The 23,400-nt window shown below is 42.6% G+C and overlaps 1 protein-coding gene across 1 annotated transcript in view; it reads left to right on the top strand.

Annotated features, from left to right (window-relative positions):
* The first annotated feature begins 1,492 nt into the window (after positions 1-1,492).
* The window catches only part of KPNA3 (karyopherin subunit alpha 3), a 99,040-nt gene continuing 77,132 nt past the window's right edge, over positions 1,493-23,400 (top strand). Inside the window, exon 1 of the mRNA XM_033176857.1 lies at positions 1,493-2,362. Within this exon, the coding sequence (XP_033032748.1) occupies positions 2,294-2,362 (69 nt within the window). The 5' untranslated portion in view covers positions 1,493-2,293. The remainder of the gene's footprint in view (positions 2,363-23,400) is intronic.

Genomic DNA, 23,400 nt, shown 5'->3' on the forward strand with positions numbered 1-23,400 from the left:
TCCACCTCCCCGGTTCAAGCGATTCTCCTGCCTCAGCTTCCCGAGTACCTGTGACTACAGGCATGCACCACCACGCCCGGCTAATTTTTGTATTTTTGTCGAGAAGGGGTTTCACCATGTGGGCCATGGTTGGTCAGACTGGTCTCAAACGCCTGACCTCAGGTGATCCTCCCACCTCAGCCTCTCAAAGTGCTGGGATTACAGGCGTGAGCCACTGCGCCCCACCTAGCTAATGTGTTCCTTCTAAACTCATAGCTGGTGTGTGTGCATGCGTGTGCGCGTGCGTTTCCCTTCAAATGAGTAGTTAGACTAAGATCAGGTGTTGCAAACTGAGGACCTGATATTCTGAAGTGACTGAAATGCTTAAGTGTATTAACAAAATGTGAATTAATATTTAAAAATAAAGAGAAAAAGAATCTACCTTTTTGGTTTTCCTTGAAAAGTGGAATCTTCTGGCAACACTGGGCCACAGTCCAATATGACTAGAGTATCTGAAGCCTGTGTTTATCAAGGGGCCACACCCCACCACTCACAAGACGAATGCCCCTGGACATAGCTTGGCCACCAAAGGCTTCTGAGGGCCTCAGGCTCTTTAAGGCCCTTTCCCTTTAAAGATTGTCCTTTTTGATCCCTTCATGGTACATTCCTACCAACTTTTGACCTCAGTTCAATTAAATTATAAGTACTACAACATTACATACCTGCTCATGTCTACCATAGATTCTGAAAATTAATTAACATACAAGCTAATGAAGCTCACTTGCTCCAGAAAGCAGCTTTTTTGTTTGTTTTTTGTTGTTTTGTTTGAGACAAAGTCTCCCTCTGTCGCCAGGCTGGAGTGCAGTGGCGCGATCTGGGCTCGCTGCAACCTCCGCCTCCTGGGTTCAAACGACCTGCCTCAGCCTCCAGGCGCGCTCCACCACGCCCAGCTAATTTTTGTATATTTAGTAGGGAAGGGGTTTCACCATGTGGGCCATGGTTGGCCAGACTGGTCTCGATCTCTTGACCTGGTGATCCGCCCGCCTTGGCCTCGCAAAGTGCTGGGATTACAGGCGTGAGCCACCGCACCCGGCCGAAAGCAGTTCTTTATTAGTGCAATCCATCCAAATTTCCCTGTTTCATTCCTTTGATGCCCCCGGAGGGAGTGGCAGTGCTACACAGGAGAGTGTGCGGACCAGGGCTTGGCTGCTGCCTGAAGGCTAAGATTATGTGTGGTGGTAGAACAAGAAGTGTTGGGGGCATGGAAATACAGGGACTGCCAGAGTGAAGGTTGCAGAACCGGGGTTGGGAGGATGATGAAGAAACTGGGCGACACTAAAGCGCCAGTTCAACAAGTATTTATTGCGTATCTACGACATGCTAGGCATTGTTTTTACACTAGAGATTCAGCAGTAATTCAACCAAAGTACCTGCTCTCACTAAATTCCCGTGCGGGCAGCCAGGTAACGCACGTAAACACTCGTATCACGTAGATACACATGTACATGTCAGGTATATATACATGCTATTTATAAAACTGAAGCAGAGCATGGACACAGCGAATGAAGGTGGCTGCTATTTGGGAAAACCTCCAAAAAAGCGAGACTGCGAAGCACCCGCGGTTGTTCTTTTTCTGATTTTCTACCTACCGGCAGCGAGGTGCGCTCCCAGGAAGCTCCGCCCTCTTCCTCCTGATAGGGCGCAAGGTGCCAGGGAAGCTCCCCTCTCTTCCCCGCCCAGAGGCGGCCTTGTAGGGGCGGAGCTTTGCGCCCAGCAATCTGAGCGCAGCGCGCAAAAAGCCGCGCGCACAAGGGTCCCGGCATTCTCCTCGTTCGCGCTAGGCGTGGAGAATTACCCCAGGCGGATCGTGGCATGCTGGGAACTGTAGTTGACGGCCGCTCCCCCCACGCCTGAGGGGCGGTAAAAGCCGCCAGGTCCGGCTCCATTTCTGACACCAGACTTGCAGCACCCAGGGGTTGTGGAGAGCCCTAGCAGGGAAAGACGGCAGGGTCATCCCGAGAACCGACGGGCACGTCCAGTCCGGCGAACGCCCAAGCCGGTCGCCGCCCCCGGTCACGTGTCGCCAGCCTCCACGGGCGCGCGCCGCTCTCAGCACCGTTCCCGCCCCACCAGGCCAGGCAGTCGGCCCGCGCCTCCCCCGGCGCTACTGCCACCTCGCGCTCGGAGGCGTCACGGAACGTGCTCTCCTCTCCCCCTCCCCCCTCCTGCTCTTCTCCTCTTCCCCCTCCCGCGCCGAGACTCGCCGCCGCCGCCGCAGCCGCAGGAGTAGCCGCCGCTGGAGCCGCGCGCAGCCATGGCTGAGAACCCCAGCTTGGAAAACCACCGCATCAAGAGCTTCAAGAACAAGGGCCGCGATGTGGAAGTGAGTGTGCTTCCGTGGTCTGGGCCCGCCGGGCCAGCGACGCGGGGAGGGGCGGGGGGCCGGCGCCGGGCTGGTTCTCGCCGGCTTGTGGTCGGCCGGAGTTGGCCGCTGCCTCCCGTCACCGCGGCCCCGGGTTGGGCGGAGCGGGCGGTGAGACGCGGGCCGGGCTGCAGTCACCCTCCGAAGCTGCCGGCGTTGCGACCGGGAAATGCCGGGGTTTTCGGCCCCGTCACGCGGGCGCGGCCTTGTGTCGGCGAGGAGGGGATGTGGAGCTGAGGCGGGGTCCGCGGGCCGGGGCCGCCCGAATGAACGGGGATGCTGCCGCCCCGGCCCGCCGACCGCACAGCCGAGGGGGCGGCCGCTCCTTGGCGCCCGCCGCTGGTGCAACCTTCCGGCCAGTGCAGCCCCCTCTGCGCCTCCCGCGCGGCTGCACATGGAGCCTCGGCTCTGCCGGTCCCGGCTGCTACCTTCTGCTAGCCGGGCCCAGGCGGGCGGTGGCGGCCCGCAGAGGGGGGTGGGGACCAGCCGGGTAACTGACTTGTTTGAGGGTGATAGATGGGGGAGGGTAGGATGCGCCAGGACCATTTTCTTATATTCCAGTGCTCGTCTTTGGACTAGTCGTGCCGAGCTGTTCCAGCTCATACTCCTGCAACTGCTGGCATTTGAAGCGAGCTGAAGGTGGACAATAGTTTGCAATCTATTGTGTTCAGGCTTCGGAAAAGAGGTTGTTCCGACCTCCGCTCATAGGACTTGTTTTCTTAGCCTTTCTTGGAGTGGGGTGTGCATAGAGTGATAATTTCTTTGACACGTTTTACTAAAATAAATTGGATACATAGGGTTCATACGTTCTCTTACGTACCTCTTGCTCCAAGCTAGTAGAATTTCCAAGTGGTTGCAAAACTAAACATTCATCGCGGTCAGTTAGTTGCTACTCAGCTGTTGCCATTGTCTCATTAAGGTGACATTAGCAGGTACTATTTGCAAACTCGGCTTGTTGAGGCAGCGCTAGAGGTCTCTCTGCAGCTACTGAAAACAGTAAGTATAATGCACAAACTTCACTGGGACCGTGACCTTTGGATTTGTTAGGGGGAAGATGGTTTTAAGGCCACAGCCTTCTTTTCTAATACTAGGCGACATGATTTGCAGTTTTGTAATTTTTGGTAAGAAGCTAGTGTGATTAAGAGGTGTGTATTTTATCCTATCTTAAGGAAGGTTGTGGGGGTAAATACACCGTTCAGCGTTCTATTTTGTAGAGAAACAGACAAACTCAGGTCGTTTTACAGAGCTACAAAATTAAATACTAGTAGGAAAAAACCTAGGGAGATATCCGTGGAATTCCCATTTAAATGAGTCAAAGATCATATATTCTTTCCTGGTCATGGTTAAATTTGTGAGAAATACCTCTAAGCAAAAACTTGGGAATAGAAACAAGAAATTTTGGAACTGCCTCCTGTTACCGGTCCACTTGATGACAAGTGTTAATTTTGAACTTTTCCCATTAGGAGTTTTTCTTGAAGCCTACCCTGTTCCAAATAAAAATGTATTGAAAAATACTCATATTGTTTATACGGAAGAACCAGTAACGTTCTTCCTTCTCTTGGATATTGGTACAGGTTTTTGTTTCATTGTTTACCTCTATTATTGTGTTATGGTAGCTCAGTGATACTTACTAAGGACTCCTGCACATAATAGGTACAAAACAAATATTTGCTGATGATAAGAATGTAACCAGTGACTTTTAGATGCATGAAAAAGAGCATGGTTGCTAAGCCATTCAGCCTGGTATTGGTCACAACATTACATTTCTTGGGACTCTATAGGGTAACTAACACATGAAATAGACATTCAAATGGTAGTTCTAATGTGGCAGACACTGTGTTAAGAGCTTCATGATACCTTATTTAATCTGTGTAACAAGTGTATGAGTTAGGTGTGGCATTATCCCCACTGTACATGAGGAAAGTATTTTTTGAGACGGAGTCTTGCTTCTTTACCCAGGTTGAAGTGCTCAGGCACTCATAGCTCAGCTGCAAGCTCAAACTCCTAGGCTCAAGGAATCTTCCCACATGGCCTCCCAAGTAGCTGGGACTACAGGCAGACACCATCACACCTGGCTAATTCTTTAATCTTTTGTAGAGACGGAGTCTAGCTTTATTGCCCAAGCTTGTCTTGAACTCCTGGGCTCCCGTGATTCTCCCACCTCAGGCTTCCAAAGTGTTGGAACTACAGATGTTAGCCATCGCACCCAGCTGGAACTTTAGGTACAAACCCTCAGTGTGCTTATGTAGCCTGTGCATGTCACTCAGTGGATATGGGTATTATTTATTCACTGATTGTCTATGGGTATCTATCGATGTTAGGTCTTGGGGATAAGGAATAAGACGCAGTCTGTACCTCAAGGAGTTTACAGTCCAGTGGGGGTGATAATTACAATGCAGAACAACAATTGTTACAGTGTGGTATTCCGAAAATGCATGCCAAAAAACTACTTGGAGGTGAGCAGAAAGGGAAGATACTCTGGTTTATTTCTAATGGATGAATGGGAGTGAGCTGATGGTGAAGGATTAAAGAAGGTGGCCAGGCAAAGAGTGGGAGAAGGCGGATGGAAGAAAGAGGCATTCCAGACCAGAGGGAGCAGTAATTGAAGAGTCCTGAGAGAAATGTAGGAGAGAGAGAGACTGAAAGGTAAACTGGGGTCAAATCTGATGAAGGGCCTTTATTGGGGATTTAGGCATATCTAAGAGTAGATAACCATGCTTAGTCTTGTCCGTTAGAAACATAGTACAACTTAGCTCTGTAACTGAGTAGTTGTGGTTATCAGGCTGTTCTAAAACAGTGAGATGCACTTTGATAAGCTGTGATGCCTATTTTTTCATATACAGGATAGACAAAAGCTGAAACATGTTAGAAATTGTAGAAGCAGCTGATACACAAGATGTTAGGTGCAAGAATAAGATACATACTTGTTAAAGAAAATAAAAGGATACAGTTATGCCAGGGGATTGTGAGTAGAGACAGGATTGAGGAAGAAAATTTCTTTATTGTTCAGTCAAGAGAGACTTTAAGAGATCTTTGGAGAGGAAAAAAAAATGAGGTTAGTGAATCTTATAGGAAGTATGTACCAAACTTAAAAGGGGCATGTTAACTGGTGAATAAATATCCAGGTAAAAAAGAAGAGTGATTATATTAAAGAGAGGAGACTTCCAGATGGCCTGTGTTGGTCCAAGAATATCTTGTGGCAAAGAGTTGCTTGGAAGCTTTTTCTTGATAGGGAAATCTGGAGGAATTTATTCCAGAGCAAAGAGAAGGTGTAACATGATTAGAACAATGGAAAGGGTGACAGGGCAGTAATACCTAGAATTCATTTTTGAGAAATAATGCTGCTATCTGGTCTGCAAGGAAGAGTTTTCCAAAAAATTGAGACTGGGAATGGCTACAACCTGGAATGAGGATTTGATGATGCTGTTCTTCCTCCCTCTTCCTCCTCCTTCACATTCTTTTTGTAAAGATCACTGAAGAGAAAGGGAGTAAAGGTTATTCTGAGGTTTATAGATGGAGGAAGGGAAGGAGTAATTATTATCACTGATAGAAATTTGGAGCTTGGGTAGGGGAATGGATTTTGTAGCTGAAACTAGGAAGTACATATTGGAAGGGAAACATTTCCTTTTATTTGTTCTGGAATGTGCTTTTTAAAAAACAACACAAAACAGGGTCTGGCTCTGTCACCCAGGGTGGAGTGCAGTAGTGGCCCAGGCTGGAGTGCAGTGGCCCAATCTCAGCTCACTATAACCTCCACCTCCTCCCAGGCTCAAGCCATCCTCCCATCTCAGCCTCTTGAGTAGCTGGGACTAGGCACATGCCACCACACCCGGCTAATTTTCGTGTTCTTTGTAGAGATGGGGTTTTGCCATGTTGCCCAGGCTGGTTTCAAATTGCTAGCTCAAGTTACCCCCTGCCTTGACCTCTCAAAGTGTTGGGATTAGGGACATGAGCCACCATGCCCGGTCCTGGAATGTGCATTTTAATACTAGACCTTTTCATGTAAGGCATTGATTCTTAAAAACTTTTTTCTTGTTTTCAAAGATAACTTGTAGAAAAGTGTGCAAAATAGTAACGTTCTGTTTAATGAATACTTACAAAACAAATGCTCAGGTAACTGCAATCCACGCCAGTTTCTCATTTTCTTGCTCCTGTATATCTCAAGGATGTGACATTTTCATTAGTAACAGTAATTAATAATCATTATTTTAAAAACCTTAACATTTATTGTTTACCGTATACCAGTGCTAAGTACTTTATATAGATTATCTATTTAATCTTCACAACAGTCCTATCAAGTAGGTACTATTGTTATCCCCATTTACTGCTGAGGAAATTTGAGGCCTACAACTCTTAAGTGGCCCTGAGTTTCCATTGGGTGTTAAGTGGCAAAGCCTGGACTTATATCAAAGCTTGATGCTAAGCAGCCGGGCGCAATGGCTCATGCCTGTAATCCTAGCACTTTGGGAGGCTGAGGCAGGTGGATCACCAGAGGTCAGGAGTTCGAGACCAGCCTGGCCAACATGGTGAAACCCCCATCTCTACTAAAAATGCAAAAATTATTAGCCAGGTGTGGTGGCTCATGTCTGTAATCCCAGCTACAAGGGAGGCTGAGGCGAGATAATCACTTGAACCAGGGAGGTGGAGGTTGCAGCGAGCCGAGATGGTGCCACTGCACTCAAGTCTGGGTGACAGAGTGAAACTGTGTCTCAAAAACAAACAAAGCTTGATGCTAAAGCCAGAACTCTTGCTTACTGTGCTGTACTCCACCGAAGGGAATCTAAGACTTAACTTGGGAATCTAAGACTTAAAGTTAGTGAATGGGTAAAATATCAAAGAAACATTGACTATCAATCTCAGAAATTGCTATTTCTTTTTTTTTTTTTTGAGATGGAGTCTCGCTCTGTTGCCCAGGCTGGAGTGCAGTGGCCAGATCTCAGCTCACTGCAAGCTCCGCCTCCCGGGTTTATGCCATTCTCCTGCCTCAGCCTCCCGAGTAGGTGGGACTACAGGCGCCCGCCACCTCGCCCAGCTAGTTTTTTGTATTTTTTTAGTAGAGACGGGGTTTCACCGTGTTAGCCAGGATGGTCTCGATCTCCTGACCTCATGATCCGCCCACCTCGGCCTCCCAAAGTGCTGGGATTACAGGCTTGAGCCACCATGCCCGGCCTAGAAATTGCTATTTCTATATTTTAAAACCTTGCTAATAATTTTTGATGAATTTTATTATTAGATTTATTTGCCTTTTTATCTTTTTACTCTTGCAAAGTTTCCTTCTTATCAGCAAGGAGCCAGTTAGTTGGTTTTACCAAAAAATGATAATCCATAATGGGCTTAACACTTAAGCTTTCTGCTTTAGCTTCTGATACTAGGGCTAATATATATTTTCTTTTTTTTTTTTGAGACGGAGTCTCGCTCTGTCACCCAGGCTAGAGTGCAGTGGCCGGATCTCAGCTCACTGCAAGCTCCACCTCCCGGGTTCACGCCATTCTCCTGCCTCAGCCTCCCGAGTAGCTGGGACTACAGGAGCCCACCACCTCGCCCGGCTAGTTTTTTGTATTTTTTAGTAGAGACGGGGTTTCACCGTGTTAGCCAGGATGGTCTCGATCTCCTGACCTTGTGATCCGCCCGTCTCGGCCTCCCAAAGTGCTGGGATTACAGGCTTGAGCCACTGCGCCCGGCCTAATATATATTTTCTCACCTGCAAAATTCAGTTAGCTCTACCAGACTTGCTTCTGTCTCTCTGGAACCTCCAATGGTAAGTGGCAGTATCTGATTGTCCAAGTTTAAAACTCTATCCTTGACGCCCTTCTCTTCCCCTCCTTCATCCTTTTCTGTATTAGTCATCTGAAGTACCCTCATGTTTGTACCTGTTACCAACCTTACTTCCACTGCACCTAGTTTAGACCCTTACCTTTCTTGCCTGAACAAGTATAATAGTGTACCTAGCTCTTCTGTGTTCAGTATCTTCTCTCCCCAGTGTATCTTGTGGATTGATTTCTCAGATCTTTCTGTGTTACTTTCCTGTTTATGATTCTTCCCATTGACTTCAGGATAAAAGTCCTTAGCATGCCACACATAGTTATAAGACCCTACCTTTTTTTTACCTCACTTTGCACTATTTCTTATATCTCCTTTGTGCTAGCCTTGATAAAGTACTGGAGATGCTTGAGTAACGAGTAGTTTCTTCTTCATGCCTTTGTATATGCTGTTCTTTGTGCCTTCTTTTGGCTGTCTGTTGAGTTGGGGCTCACTCTGGCAACGTATCTCTTCAGTGAGACTCCTTCATATATCTCTGGAACACCAAGATTACAATTCTGCTACACCATGTCATTCTAGTTAAAAACAAAAAACAGACCTTTAAAAATTCTCCGTGAGGCCTTTCCTGACTTATAGCATGCTTGGTGCTATCAGTTCCTATTCTTTTCCTCCTCTCTAGTGTTTCCCTGTGTGAATTTTCCTTCACCTATTTGGGATAAATTGCTGTGATATACAACAAATTCTGTTTGTGTATAGCTATTCGAGTATTTGGGCTCTGTTGAGAAGCTCACTGAGAATAGATAACCTTGGATGTAACTTGAAACACATGAAACTTAATAGAGAAGAAAGACTAGATGGTATACCTGAAAAAAGTCTACATTTGGGAATGAAAGGTTCAGTATTATTCTAAGACATTAATTTTCTTTTGGTGTTGACTCCATGGCATCGATACTGTTGCCTAGCCCACCTTGAACAGACTGTTCTCCTATAATGTATTTCTGTAACATGAACTCACTCATACTTGAATGGTAAATAAAAGAATGTTAAGGCAAAATTCATATTAGTCCATATGTGATTTTTAGTAGCACATTAATGTTTAGCACTCTCAAATAACAGCAGTTGAACATAAAATACAGAAACACAGTTGAATGGATCAAGTCCAAGAGTATACATATTGGCCATGCACCCGTGTTCTGCCTCTTGGCTCTGTTTAACCATGTGCAGTGTCTAAAGGTGCTTACTACCATCCGTCCTGTACATTGCCCTCTTTCTTCCTAAGTTTGAAGAGTGTTAAGTGTTTCAGGAATCTATATGTCATAGAACAGACAAACTTGTTGTTGTTGTTGTTGTTGAATGCACTAATGGGGCATATACTGCTTCCTGGTTCTTGGAGTACTCTTTTTCAGTCAGCTTTGCTAAGTCTTCTTCCTACCCTTTGAATGTGGTGGGCATGGCTTGGGATTCTGTCTACGATTCTTTTATCTATAGACTGTTTTTCTTGCTCGTATCAGCAGCTCCCTTGGCTTTAATCATCATTTCAGTGTAGGGGGAATTAAATTTCATAAAATCATCATCTGGAAATTATTCACATGAACATCTTTTTAGCTTCTCAAGCTCGAAGTGTTTAAAGCCATGTTCTGCCTTTGTTTTTTCTTTTTTCTGTTTATGGCATCATCACCCTCACTGTGACCTGAATTTGAAACTTGAGAGGCTTCTTGGACTTCTTTCTCCTCTTCCACATTCAGTCAGATGTCAGTTATGGAGCTCGAATCTCTGTGCTGTCTCTGGATTTTGGCCCTGCCTCTATATTCTGCTGCCTCCAGCCTACTTTAGGCCTTATTACCTGTCACCTTCCTGTTTAAAAACTCTCTCCAAAGTGGTGTTCTTCCTCTAGTTTATGAGATTTTTCAGTGAGCCTGATGCCTGATTATTTCTCCAGATTCAGCCTTCTTCCCCCACCCCCTTAAGCCCTAGCAACACTGAACTTCTTATATGCTTATACATAATCTGGAATCCCGCCTGCCCCTCCTCGCCAGTGCTATTTCTATTCTCAGGGCCATCTTGCTGACTGGAATATCCTTCTCTGCCTCCTGTTGCCTGGCTAATTCCTACCACTTTTAAATACTCAACTCTGGTAGGTACCATTCTTTGCTCCTGGAAGAAGTCTGAGTGTATCTTTCTCATTGCAATTATGATAATGTATTCTAATTAGATTTTATTTTTCTTACTAGATTGTGAGCTTTTTGAGGGCACAGACTATGTATCTTCATTGCCTACCTCTTAGTACAGTGACTAGAACCAAGCAAGCACTAAAATATTCCTTGAATAAATACATCCTAGGCACCACAGACACGATAATTTTCTCACGTATTTTTTAACCGAAACATTTACTCTTTTAGTGCCTTTTTCTACTGCTTCCCAAATCAACTCCAAGCTTTTTATTATGACAGGTGAAGTTCTGGGAGATTAAGGCATGTACATAGTGAATGAATTAGTGATTAAGGCTAATTTATATGGCTAAGTAACATTCCTTTATATGTATATACCACATTTTGTTTACGCATTCAACTATGGATGAATACTTGGGTTGTTTTCAACTTTAGTCTGTTGTCTCCCAACCATTTAAAAATGCCACTAATTTGTTCAGGTCAGTTTTCTTATATTAAATTGCACTATATGAAATTGCCTTTTTCCAGGTTTGTAACAACAGCCAAGTATTGGCAATTTCATATGGTTTAGCCTAGTAGACTGTCCTAATTACTGGGTTTGTCTGTTTCCTTCTGGTGGTGCTTAACTGGTTCCTCTTATTTATTTTTTTTTATCACTGTTTGGATTTTTTGTAATCTGGAAGTTTTTAAAAAAAAATTTTAAAACTTTTTTGAGACAGAATCTTGCTGTTGCCTGGGCTGGAGTGCAGTGACATGATCATGGCTCAAGGAATCCTCCTGCCTCAGGGTCTTGAATAGCTAGGACTACAGGTGCATACCACCGTGTCCGGCTTATTTACTTTGTGTAGTGATGGGGTCTTGCTGTGTTGCCCAGGCTGGTCTTGAACTCCTGTCCTCAAGCAGTCCTCCCTCCTCAGCCTCCCAAAATGCTGGGATTATAGGCATGAGCCACTGAGCCCAGCCTAAACTGGAAGTTTGATTTAAAGGCTTGATAAGCTTCAAGTTAAGCTTTTATTTATTTATTTAAACTTCAGTTGGTGATAGTGTGTACTTCATAATATATCTCAGTAATGATAATAAGATTGGTCATAGGGTTCAGGTGATAAAGAACAAATAGTTTAATGCCATGAATGTGAAAGTTATTTAACAGTTTGTGAAGTGAATTTTAGTTATTTGGGTGAAATGCTGCATGAACTGGGTGAAATGTGACATGAACTGGATGGCATTTCAAGAAGTGGAAAAAAAAGTAACTTGGTATCCAGTAAAGGAGTTACAAAGTATATTTCTAGAACTTCTAACTTCAGAGTCAGTAGGATTTTCTTTCTATGACTGACACCACTCCTCAGTTGACTTTTTGTTTAGTTAGCATACGGTTTGTCTGTATAGTTGGCCCTTTGTAACCTGTGGATTCGTAGGGCTGACTGTACTATACCATTTTATAGAAGATACTTGAGCATCTGCAGATTTTAATATCTTCGGGGGAGGGAGCATCTGGAGCCAACCCCCCGAGGATACTGAGGGAGGACTGTATTCTCATTTTCAAGTCTATTCCTTTATCTTGGAGGTGAAGGAATATTAAAAGTATAAGGAGGACGTAGCTATCCTTTTTGCAGTTTTACTATTAAGAAAAATTTTGTTACAGCATAGCTAACATCAGCAGTTAAAATGTGGTAAAATAAATCTTGACTATATTTACTTGGAATTAATCATTCTCGATTTTCTGGGTTAGGGAGGTTGTATATATACAAGATTTTACTTTATTTTGACACCTGCCTTAAATATAGTTTAGTTGTTTTCTTGGTTCTTGAGAATCACCATTATGCACGTGGATATTGGGTTTTGCTTTTATATAAGTGATGCCTTCAGGTTGTTAGATTAACAGAATTTTGTCCTTGATTTTTATGCTTGTGGAGTTTTTGCTCTTCATAATTTTTTGGCATGTCCTTCCCTTACTTTTCGTCTATTAGCTTTCTCTTTGATATTGTCAGCATGTTTACCTGTGGTAGCCCCTGTGTTTCTTTTTATTTGATGCTTTACATATTCTAGTGACTTGGGAAACAGATTTATTAAACATTTATTTAGCTTTTTTTTTCTTTGAGATAGGGTCTTGCTCTGTCATCCAGGCTGGAGTACAGTGGCACAGTCACCGCTCACTGCATCCTTAACCTCCCAGGCTCAAGTGATCCGCTCCAATAGCTGGACAGGTGCATGCCATCAAGCCCAGCTAATTTTTATATTTTTTGTAGAGACAGGCTGTCGCCATGTTGCCCAAGCTGATCTCAAACTCTTGGGCTCAAGCAATTCACTAACCTCAGCCTCCCAAAGTACTGGGATTACAGGCATGAGCCCCCGCTCCCGGCGTGTTTAGTATTTTCTTTTTTTTTTTTTTTTTTTTTTTTTTTGGAGACGGAGTCTCGCTCTGCCGCCCAGGCTGGAGTGCAGTGACCCGGTCTCAGCTCACTGCAAGCTCCGCCTCCCGGGTTTACGCCATTCTCCTGCCTCAGCCTCCCAAGCAGCTGGGACTACAGGCGCCCGCCACCTCGCCCGGCTAGTTTTTTGTATTTTTTAGTAGAGACGGGGTTTCACCATGTTAGCCAGGATGGTCTCGATCTCCTGACCTCGTGATCCGCCCGTCTCGGCCTCCCAAAGTGCTGGGATTACAGGCTTGAGCCACCGCGCCCGGCCGTGTTTAGTATTTTCTACATGCTGTGTAGACATCATTAGGTGCCAAAGATTATAAATATGAAAATATTCCCTGATCTAAGGAAGTTCAGTTTAGTGGGAGAGACTGATACTTAAGCATATGGCTAGTGTACAGTGTGATAAATTCTGTGATACAGGTACATAATTTGTAAAGTACTGTAAGAGCATAGAAAAAGTGTGACTGTACCTGGGGAAAATTAGTAAGTTACACAGAAGGTCATACTTGAGTTAGGTCTTGAAGGATGAGTTTGCCAACTCAGAAAGAAAAATAGCATGAATAACAGTGACTGTGTCATGGAGTCTGAAGGCTGGGCATGTTTAAACTGCAGCTGTTATGAGGGGCATCGTATCCATTCTCCCTGCTTTTGGAAACAGCCTTCTGATTTGGCCTTGGGAAGCTACGTTTCTGCCATTGGATATCTCATGGTGGGATTTTTAATGTAGGTAATCCTGCCTCTGGTTAATTGATGTGCCTCACACTTTTCTGGCTAACACAAATTAGGCTAATTCTATCTCTGGCATTTAAATCTTGAGTGAGCTGATACTGAGACCTAATTGATTCATCCTGACAGAAGTACTGTGAAGGTAACCATCCATTAATTCCTGCCTGCTAGATATGTGGGAGTTGCTTCCATAGGCTTGATTCTTCAACTTTGCCTTGGTTTTGTGAATTACTCTATATTCTACCAATAAATTCACTCTTCCCTTTTTTTCTTAAGTTAACCCAAGTCAATTTCTGTTGTTTGGAACATAACTCTAAGGTGATCAACTGTCTTGGTTTGCCTGGAACTGAGGTAGTTCCCAGTATACAGGACTTTCAGTGTTCAAACAGAGAAAGTCCTGGACAAACCTTAACACATTGGTTGCTCTAATTGAAACAGTTTGGGTGTAAAAATAATGAGTTCTCGGAATCCAAATGTTGTTCAGATGAAAATATTCAGTATGCAGCTGAAAACGGTGCAGAACTAGCTTGCTTCAGTTATGTCACTCAGCAGCTATTCGAATTCTTTACTAAGTGTGAGGGATAAAACAATGAAAATAATGATAACCAGTAATTGTTGAGCACATAACTATGTGCAAGGCACTGTGTTTATATGAATAACCTTAAATAATCCTCACAAAGTTTACATTATATAGAGGAAGAAAATGAGTTCTTCTTCATTTTCTTCTTAATTTGTTAAGAACATACGGTTAGGAAGGGGCAGAACTTGCATTCAGTCCCAGATTTCCGACTTTAAAACTCCATGCCCTTAATAGCTGTTTTTCTACTTTACCTCAGGGTTCCTGCTCAAGGAATGTGTAGACTAGTATGCAGATTATATGAAAGCAAGTAAATATTTCCTGTAGTGGAAGTGTGTACCTAGTAGAGCGGGCACATGGGGAAGGAATCACCTGAGTTGGCCTGGGTGAGTCACAGAAGGCTTCATGGAGGTGATTGTGCCTGAGCTGAAAGTAGAAAAATGTGTAGGTATTTGTGGTAAATCTTGGGCAAGCCTGGAAGTAAGAGACAGTGTGATACGTTCTGGGGAACTAAAGTAATTCAGTATTTCTGGCTGGGCGCAGTGGCCTTTTACGCCTGTAATCCCAGCACTTTGGGAGGTTGAGGTGGGCGGATCACCTGAGGTCAGGAGTTCGAGAGCAGCCTGGCCAACATGGTGAAACGCTGTCTCTACTAAAAATGCAACAATTAGCCAGGTGTGGTGGCGTGCCCCTGTAGTCCCAGGTACTCTAGAGGCTGAGGCAGGAGAATCGCTTGAACCTGCAAGACAGGGGTTGCAGTGAGCGGAGGTTGCACCATTGCATTCCAGCCTGGGTGATGGAGTGAGACTCCGTCTTAAAATAAATAAATAAATAAAAATAGAAAAGAAATATTTCTTCAATATTGAGGTGGAGTAATTGGAAATTTGGGTAGAACAGACAAGAGCTAGATTGTGAAAAACCTTTTCTCTGGGGAACATTTTAAATAGTGAAATAGATTGTGCATTTAGAAGCATTGCTTTGGTTATACCATAGGGGATGGATTGGTGAAGACGAGAAGAGAGTTTGGGAGTAACAGCAAACCCTTAAGGTCTCAGGTAGGTGGCCTGACTATAGCATTGGCATTGAAATTGAAAAGCAGAAAAAGTTACTAGGACTCATCTTTTGGCATATTTTACCTTACAGAGTAGAGGTTGGCAAGTTTTTTGTAAAGAGCCATAATATTTTTTAAAAGCCTAAATATTAAGGCTTTGAGGGCCATTCTGCTTGTATTGCAACTATTCACCTGTGCCTTGAGCACAACAGCAGCCATAGACTGTAGGCAAACAAATGAGTGTGGTTGTATTCTAATAAAGCTTTATTTATGGAATCAGTTGGGGGGTCTGGATTTGGCTCACAGGCCCTTCTAGGCTAGTGTGGCCAGTGGTGAAGATTAATAGTTCAAAGCAATGACTAGTGTAAGATGATAATATAGGTGAGGGATTATAGGGATAAGAAGGAAAGAGGAGCAGGGGAGTAAACAACCCTGAGGAACCAAATCATATTAGGAGACAAGGTGAAAATGGTGCTGAGGGAGTCTGTAGGAAGCTTAGCAGCAAAATGGTGTATCAGAACTTTAGGGATGAGTTTCCTGAAGGAGGGGCAGTAATTGCAGTATCAAATGCTACAGAGAGGAGAGACATGATGAGATCTTAAAATAAGCCTTTCATTGTATTTGCTCATTGGGGCTCAGTGAGAAGTGGAAAACTGAGAGTGGTGGAGGCTGAAAGCTAGATCATGATGAGCTAAGGAGTGAGTTGGAGTTGAGGTAGTTAGACTACTTAGAACTTTGGTTTAAATATTTGGTAGTTAGTCATGGGAAAGAGGAATCACAGGTTAGCCTGAGGAAGAAGTAGGATTGAAGGAAGGCTGTTCGTTGTTTTTTATTTGTTAAGAAGGGTGGTGTTGACTGTAGGCTAAACTGAAGAAGCCAGAGCAAAAGAGACCTGAGGACTTGGTTAGAAAAGGAGCAAACGACTGATAGAGTAAGTAGGGAGTTGTTAGGGAAGGCAAGTAAGAGATGTAAGAGATGTGGAGAGATCTTGAAGGAGCCTCAGGTGGAAAGGACTTGAAGTACAGACAGAAATGAGGATGGGCTGCATTAGGGGTGGAGAAACTGGAACAAATTATACTTAGTGGCCTCTGTTTTCTTTGACAACGTTATCTATAAAGAATGACAGGTTTAAGAGGTAATACTTGAAGGAAAGGTGTTTCAGGGAAAGCAAACTAGGATTTATATAGGAATGAAGGCCCAGCTGAGGTAAGTACTGTACTGGATTGTTATTTTGGTAACAGTAATGAACGATTTTCAGTTAAATTATATCAGATTTAGCTATGAATGCATTCTGGATTTTAGTTAGAATTGTTAAACCAAAATCAAAGTGTAGAAGTCATATTCAATTGAATTGTTAAAAAAAAAAAAATGGGGCCGGGTGCGGTGGCTCACGCCTGAAATCCCAGCACTTTGGGAGGCTGAGGCGGGTGGATCACAAGGTCAGGAGATCGAGACCATCCTGGCTAACACCGTGAAACCCCATCTCTACAAAAAATGCAAAAAATTAGCTGGGCGTGGTAGCAGGCGCCTGTAGTCCCAGCTACTTGGGAGGCTGAGGCAGGAGAGTAGTGTGAACCGGGGAGGTGGAGCTTGCAGTGAGCCGAGATCGCGCCACTGCACTCCAGCCTGGGCTACTGAGCGAGGCTCCATCTCAAAAAAAAAAAAAAAAGGAACTAGCAGGAATGTTGGAATTTATTGAGTCCAACTCCTTTTTCACAGATGTGAAAATTTAAGGCATAGAAAAATAATGAATGCTGTCCTCTCATCTAGTTGGTAACCAGGTTTTCTGATTTCAGAAAACCAAAAATCACTTGTTTTTAATTATGGGTTTTAGCATAACACACTTAAAAACAAAAATTCTGGCTGGGCACAGTGGCTCACAGCTGTAATCCCAGCACTTTGGAAGACAGAGGAGGGAGGATTGCTTGAGGCTAGGAGTTAAAGACCAGTCTAGGCAATATAGTGAGACCTCATCTCTACACAAGATTTAAAAAGTAGGCAAGCATGATGGTTCACAACTGTAGTCTCAGCTTGGGAGGCTGAGTTGGGAGGATCTCTTGAGTCCAGGAGGTGGAGGCCACAGTGAGCTGAGATTGTACCGTCTCAGAAAAAACAACAACAAAAAAACAAAAGCTCTCTTTTATAAAACTTTCAAACATATGTAAAAGTAGAGAGAATAATATATTGAACTCCCATGTGGCATTTTAAAACAATTATAATTTATGGTCATTTTGTTTAATTTATATCTTGTTAAAAGAAAGTCCTTAGCCAAATTAAAGAGTTTAACTGAGCAAAGAATGCTTTGTGAATAGGACAGCCTCCTGAGCCACAGTATGTTCAGAGAGATTCCAGCACAGCCAGGTGGTGGAAGATGTATAGACAGAGGTACAGAAGCAGTCAGATTGGTTACAGCTCGGCATTTGCCTTATTTGAACATGGTTTGAACAGTTGGCCCCTTTTGACTGGCCAAAACTTGGTGACTGGCACAAAAGTAGGTTACAGTCTGTTTACACCTCCATTTAGATACATTTATAGTTCATTATGTACAGAGAAACCTTTAGACTGAACTTCAAATATGTAAGGAGACAGCTTTAGACTAGATTTAACAATCTCTACCCACTTCTACTCTTCCCTGTATTGTTTTGAAGCATAATCTATCAGTATTATGTTTCATCTGCCAAAATTTTAACATGTATGCCTGAAAGGTAAAACATACGGTAGTTTCAGTATTTTTTCCCCTTTTAAAACATAACACACAATATGGGTTAATGTGGGTTATGTGGGCTAAGCAGGTTGATGTGGGTTAATGTGAGTTCTGTGGGCTAAGCAGGTTGATGTGGTTAATTTTTAATTTCCAAAGATGTTTATAAGTTATTATGAGTGGACTTTTTGGAAATAAAGATTTCCTCGTATTGCAGTATTTTGGAAAGTGATTTTACTAAAAAAATAATACAGGCCAGGCATGTGGCTCATGCCTGTAATCTCAGCACTTTGAGAGGCCCAGGTGGGAGGACTGCTTGAAGCCAGGAGTTCTAGACCAGCCTGCTCAGCAAAGTGAGACCCTACCTCTACAAAAAATACACACACACAAAATCAGCTGGGTGCATTGTCGTGTGCCTGTAGTCCAACCTCCTTGGGAGGCTGAGGCATGAGTGATTGTTTGACCTGAGGAGATCAAGGCTGCACTGAGCACTGCATCACTGCACTCCGGCCCACGTGACAGAGCGAGACCCTGTCTCACATAAAGAAAAAAATAGTATAACAACAGTTTATGTGGCATTTATATAATATTGGGTATTATAAGTAATCTAGAGATGATAGGTTATATGCAAATACTATGCCATTTTATATAAAGGGACTTGTGCATCCTTGGATTTTGGTATTAGGAGGTCCTGGAACTTGTATACTTTCTTTGCATTTCCTGTTTCAGAATCACAAAAGGAGTACAGATCCAACTCTTCAGCATATCTTTGTGGTGGTTACAGAGGGTGTTAAGACATATGCTGTTGTTATTTTTCTTTATTCAAAATGATAATAATAGGGACTGAAAGGTAGAAAGCTGAACAGAGTATGGAGGAAGGTAACTGAGTAGGCACTGAAATAATTAGAGGGATTGGATATTGCATGTGTGTTCCTCAACATTTGAATCAGCAAGAAAAAAGGAATTAGGTAGACTGAGAAGGATGAACATGTTGGCTAAATATTGGGCTACAGATTGTAGAGATGCAGATATGGGTGGTAGAGAAAAAGTAGAAACTAGCTTTTGTTGTCCTCAGCTAGCAGAGCAATGGACTATACAGTTAGTATCTTTTTATAAATTTGAACTGACTATAAATTTGAAACTACTTCCCATGACTATATGTATCTTGGTTTTGAAATATATACTTGGGAATGCTTATTGAGGTGCTTTTTTTTGTCTTTAGATTATGCAGAAATAATTTTAGTTAACTTTAGCATGTGGTATTTTAAATAAGGGTCAAAAAAACATCAGAAATGGATAGAAGTGTTTTTCAGTAAATATTTTGGGAATGGTCCTTGTATAACTTAATTTGTGTACTAATTCATATTATGTATTCACTTATAGTTACATTTCTGCTTATTCTACTTACTAGTAGTTAAAAATTAACTATTTTTTAAAGGGAAGGGGAGGATGAAAATAAAAATTGTGATTCTAAATAAAATCTAAGCATTCAGATAGATTCACAGATTTTACAGAGAAAATTTATAAGCTGGTAATTCCCAGTTAGGATTATCATACTATTTAATGATAAAATGCATGTTTACTCCTGTATAATAAGAATAAATTCTATTGGCTGGAATCCTTCAATAGATGTGAAAATAATTTAAAATGCTTCCTCACTGCTCTTGGGCAATTTAAAGTTACTGTCAGGGACTATGGCTGGTAACAACAGTGTGGTTTTCAGTTATCTGTTAGAGTTCTGGAAACCTTGTTTTTGCTTGGAAGAAAGAATTGGTACTTGGATGTTAAAGTTCTATAGGGGCACAGCTGGGTATGGTAGCTCATGCGTGTAATCCCAGCACTTTGGGAGGCTGAGGTGGGCAGATCTCTTGAGGCCAGGAGTTCGAGACCAGCCTGGTCAATGTGATGAAACCCTTGTCTCTACTAAAAATACAAAAAAAAAAAAAAAAAAGTTCTATAGGGGCTGGATATTTGCTTTTGTTTTCTAAATTTTGTGGATGTGGGGCTAGTGCAAACAAACATTTTTGTGTATCCTGTTGAACTCTTGAAACTTTGGAAAATTTGGAATATTTGAGAGGCTTGGAACTAAATAAATCCAATTTCGGAATACAGAGGGAGAAAGTACATGGACTATTGTAGTACAAAAAGCATTGTCACTGAATATGACCCACCCCAAGTCAGATTGAACAAACATTGGTTGTACAAACTCTTTTTTCAATATTGTGGAGCCAGAAGGAAATAAAAATGAATGAAACAAGATCCTTGTATTCAAGGGACATATTTAATTTAATAAGGTAAATAATAACTGAAGGCAACTATAAAACAGAACATGATAGTTTAGTAAGAGTAAAGGAAGTTTGGGAACACAGAGAAAGGATAGGTGTGAATTACAGCCTTAGAGATTTGTGAGGGCTTCTTGGTGGAGATGAACTGGGCCTTGAATGTTTCATGGTTTGACGAAGATGCATAAGTTAGAAAAGCAGAAACAAATATTTTTTAAAGCTGGTTTGTTTGTGACGGTTTACAGCCATATGGATGAACTTCTCCCTAGTTTGTCTCAGCGACCCAGGGCATTAGCATGAGAGCCTGTTAAATCAGTGTTTCCCATCTGGTGCGCTGCCCTAGGGGTGGCCACCCAGGGACTTGGGTGGTGGAGCCTGTGTAGCCTTGTCCTTTTATCTCAGTATGCTGTATAAATATTTTCTGTGTGTGTCGTGATGTGAAAGTGGCTGGGAAGCACTATTTTAACTTACTAAATATTTCTCTCCTGGTAATAAATTCTTCAGTGTATTGTTTAGCGTTTGTCAAAAATAGCTAGAATGTTTTCTTTTTTCTTCTTTTTTTTTTTTTTGAGACAGTCTCTCGCTCTATTGTCCAGGCTGGAGTGCAATGGCACGATCTCCGCTCACTGCAACCTCCGCCTCCCAGTTCAAGGGATTCTCCTGCCTCAGCCTCCCAAGGAGCTGGGATTACAGGCATGTGCAACCATACCTGGCAAATTTTTGTGTTTTTAGTAGAGGCAGGGTTTCACCATGTTGGTCAAGCTAGTCTTGAACTCTAGACCTCAGGTAATCCACCTGCCTTGGCCTCCCAAAGTGCTGGGATTGCAGGCATGAGCCACCACGCCTGGCTGAATATTTTCATAATGAGAACACATTCCTAATTAGTTGTTTTAGTTACCAGTGCAGGAGTCTTCTGATACATTAGACATAGCTCCATGCAGCAATTAGGGGGCACAGCCAGGTTTATAACTTTCATTCTAAGTTTTTGTATTTGTGAACGTGATAGTATTATGTGAGGACATGATATGTTTGTGGTCATGGCTAAACTTTAAATATAATTTAACCAACATATCCCTCCCTATGCTTTTCTTTTGGTAAGCATAGTAAATACTGGACCTATTTCTGAGAAAACTGTACACTGTTTACAGCAGTGCAGGTATTAGCGAGGAAGGGATGTTGGGCAGATCTGCTTAGGGTTAAAGATAGCCTTGCGAGGAGGTCCAGAGCTCTCTTGTCTAAAAGGCAGAGAAGGAAGAATGAGCAAAAGAGAAACCTAAAAGTTCTGAATTTACAATCCAGAGGAAACCAGGCAGCTGGACATCCAGGCCTAGGTGTTATAGGAGACCTCTAGTTATGACTGCTGTCAGGTGTTGAATTCGGGGTATAACTGTAGATTCTTGGGGCTGTGGCTCATGTGGCTTTAATTAATCTTTCTCTCTTTTTAAAGAATATATTAATTGTATTGAAGTGGAGAAATTGGAGTCTCTGCTGACTTGTATCAAGGAAAAGGACCAAGACCTGGTGTGGTGGCTCACACCTGTAATCCTAGCACTTTGGGAGGCTGAGGCAGGGGGATCACTTGATCCCAGGAGTTTGAGACTAGCCTGGGCAATATGGCAAAACCTCGTCCCTTTAAAAAAAAAAAAAAAAAAAATAGCCTGGGTTTAGTGGCGCACACCTGTGGTCCCAGCAACTTGGGAGGTTGAAGTGGGAGGATCCCCTGAGTCTGGGAGGTTGAGGCTGCAGCAAGCCGTGATCACTACTCCACTCCAGACTGGGTGACAGAGCGAGACCTATCTCAAAAAGATGACTATGAATGGGTTAGTCTTGGTGCTATAGACTTTCAGAATGTGGTTACTTCTTCCTTTCTTTTTTCTTTTGGTGAGGTAGGAGTTATGTAGTGCCTAGAGGTGTTTCAGGGACCTTCAGAAAATATATAGCACCTTCCTGCTCTTCTTGTTCAGTTCCTCTGCCTAGTAGACTTCAGCAGTGTAAGTTTGGTTTTATAACTACTGTAAAGTCATTTTTACATGAACTCACCACTTAGTCCTAATAATCATTGGAACATAAAATGAACAAAACATTAAAATATGTCATGTAAATGTTATTGTAAATTTTACTTATTTATAACACTCTTAAAGGTTTATTAGTTTTTGACTGCTTACAATTTTTTTTAATTACAGGGAATGTTTATCAGCTGCCCCAAGTGTTGATAAGCAACACAGGTCCAAGTGCATAATATGGTATTAATAGGATAAAAAATTAGGACATTGGTAATTAAATCATAGAAAAAATAATCTCTGAGGCAGACTAATCTAGAAAGGGCTTTAAATAATTTAAGTACTTCTCAGAATAATTAACATTAAAAAATTACAGAAGTAATACACATCAGTATTTAGCATGATGAGTTTTGACAAATGATTACCCCCTTGTAACCACTATTGCAATCAAAATGTAAGTATTTCTGTCTTCCCAAAAGTTCCCCCATAGCTCTTTGTAGTAACCCCTTCCTGTCCCTCACCCTTAGGCAAATATTAATCTGCTTTCTTTCGTTGATCAGTTTGCCTTTTCCAGAATTTCGTTTAAATGTGATCACAATACATACTCCTTTTGTATCTGACTTTTAAAAAATTTAATATTAACATTCATATTTTGTGTGCCTAAAGTTCATTCTTAATTGCTACTCATATTCATTACATGAATGTATCACAACAGTAGGCCATTTACCTACTGTTGGCCATTTGAGTTGTTTCTAGTTTTTGGCAACTATAAGTAAGACTGCTGTGAATATTTGTTTATAAAGCTATGTATTTGTCTTTTGGATCAATATAAGTCTGTGTGTTTCTCTGTTGGATCAATACCTAGGAATAGAATGGCTGGGTCATATAAGTGTGTATTTATAACTGTATTTATTTATTTTGAGACAGAGTTTTGCTTTTGTCACCCAGGCTGAAGTGGAATGGCACGATCTCGGCTCACTGCAACCTCTGCCTCTTGGGTTCAAACAATTCTCCTGCGTCAGCCTCCTGAGTATCTGAGATTACAGACGTGTGCCACCATGCCCTGCTGATTTTGGTATTTTTAGTAGAGATGGGGTTTCACCATGTTGGCCAGGCTGGTCTGGAACTCCTGACCTCAGGTGATCTACCCGCCTCGGCCTCCCAGTGTGCTGGGATTACAGGTGTGAGCCACTGTGCCTGGCCCAACAGTATTTAGAAACTTTGAAATTCTTTTCCAAGGTGGTTGTACTATTTTACATTCACCAACAGTACGTGAATTCTACTTGTTCCACATCCTCACCAATACTTTGTTTT

Source organism: Trachypithecus francoisi, unplaced genomic scaffold (assembly GCF_009764315.1).
Source record: "Trachypithecus francoisi isolate TF-2019V2 unplaced genomic scaffold, Tfra_2.0 Lachesis_group18, whole genome shotgun sequence".
Classification (NCBI taxonomy): Eukaryota; Metazoa; Chordata; class Mammalia; order Primates; family Cercopithecidae; genus Trachypithecus; species Trachypithecus francoisi.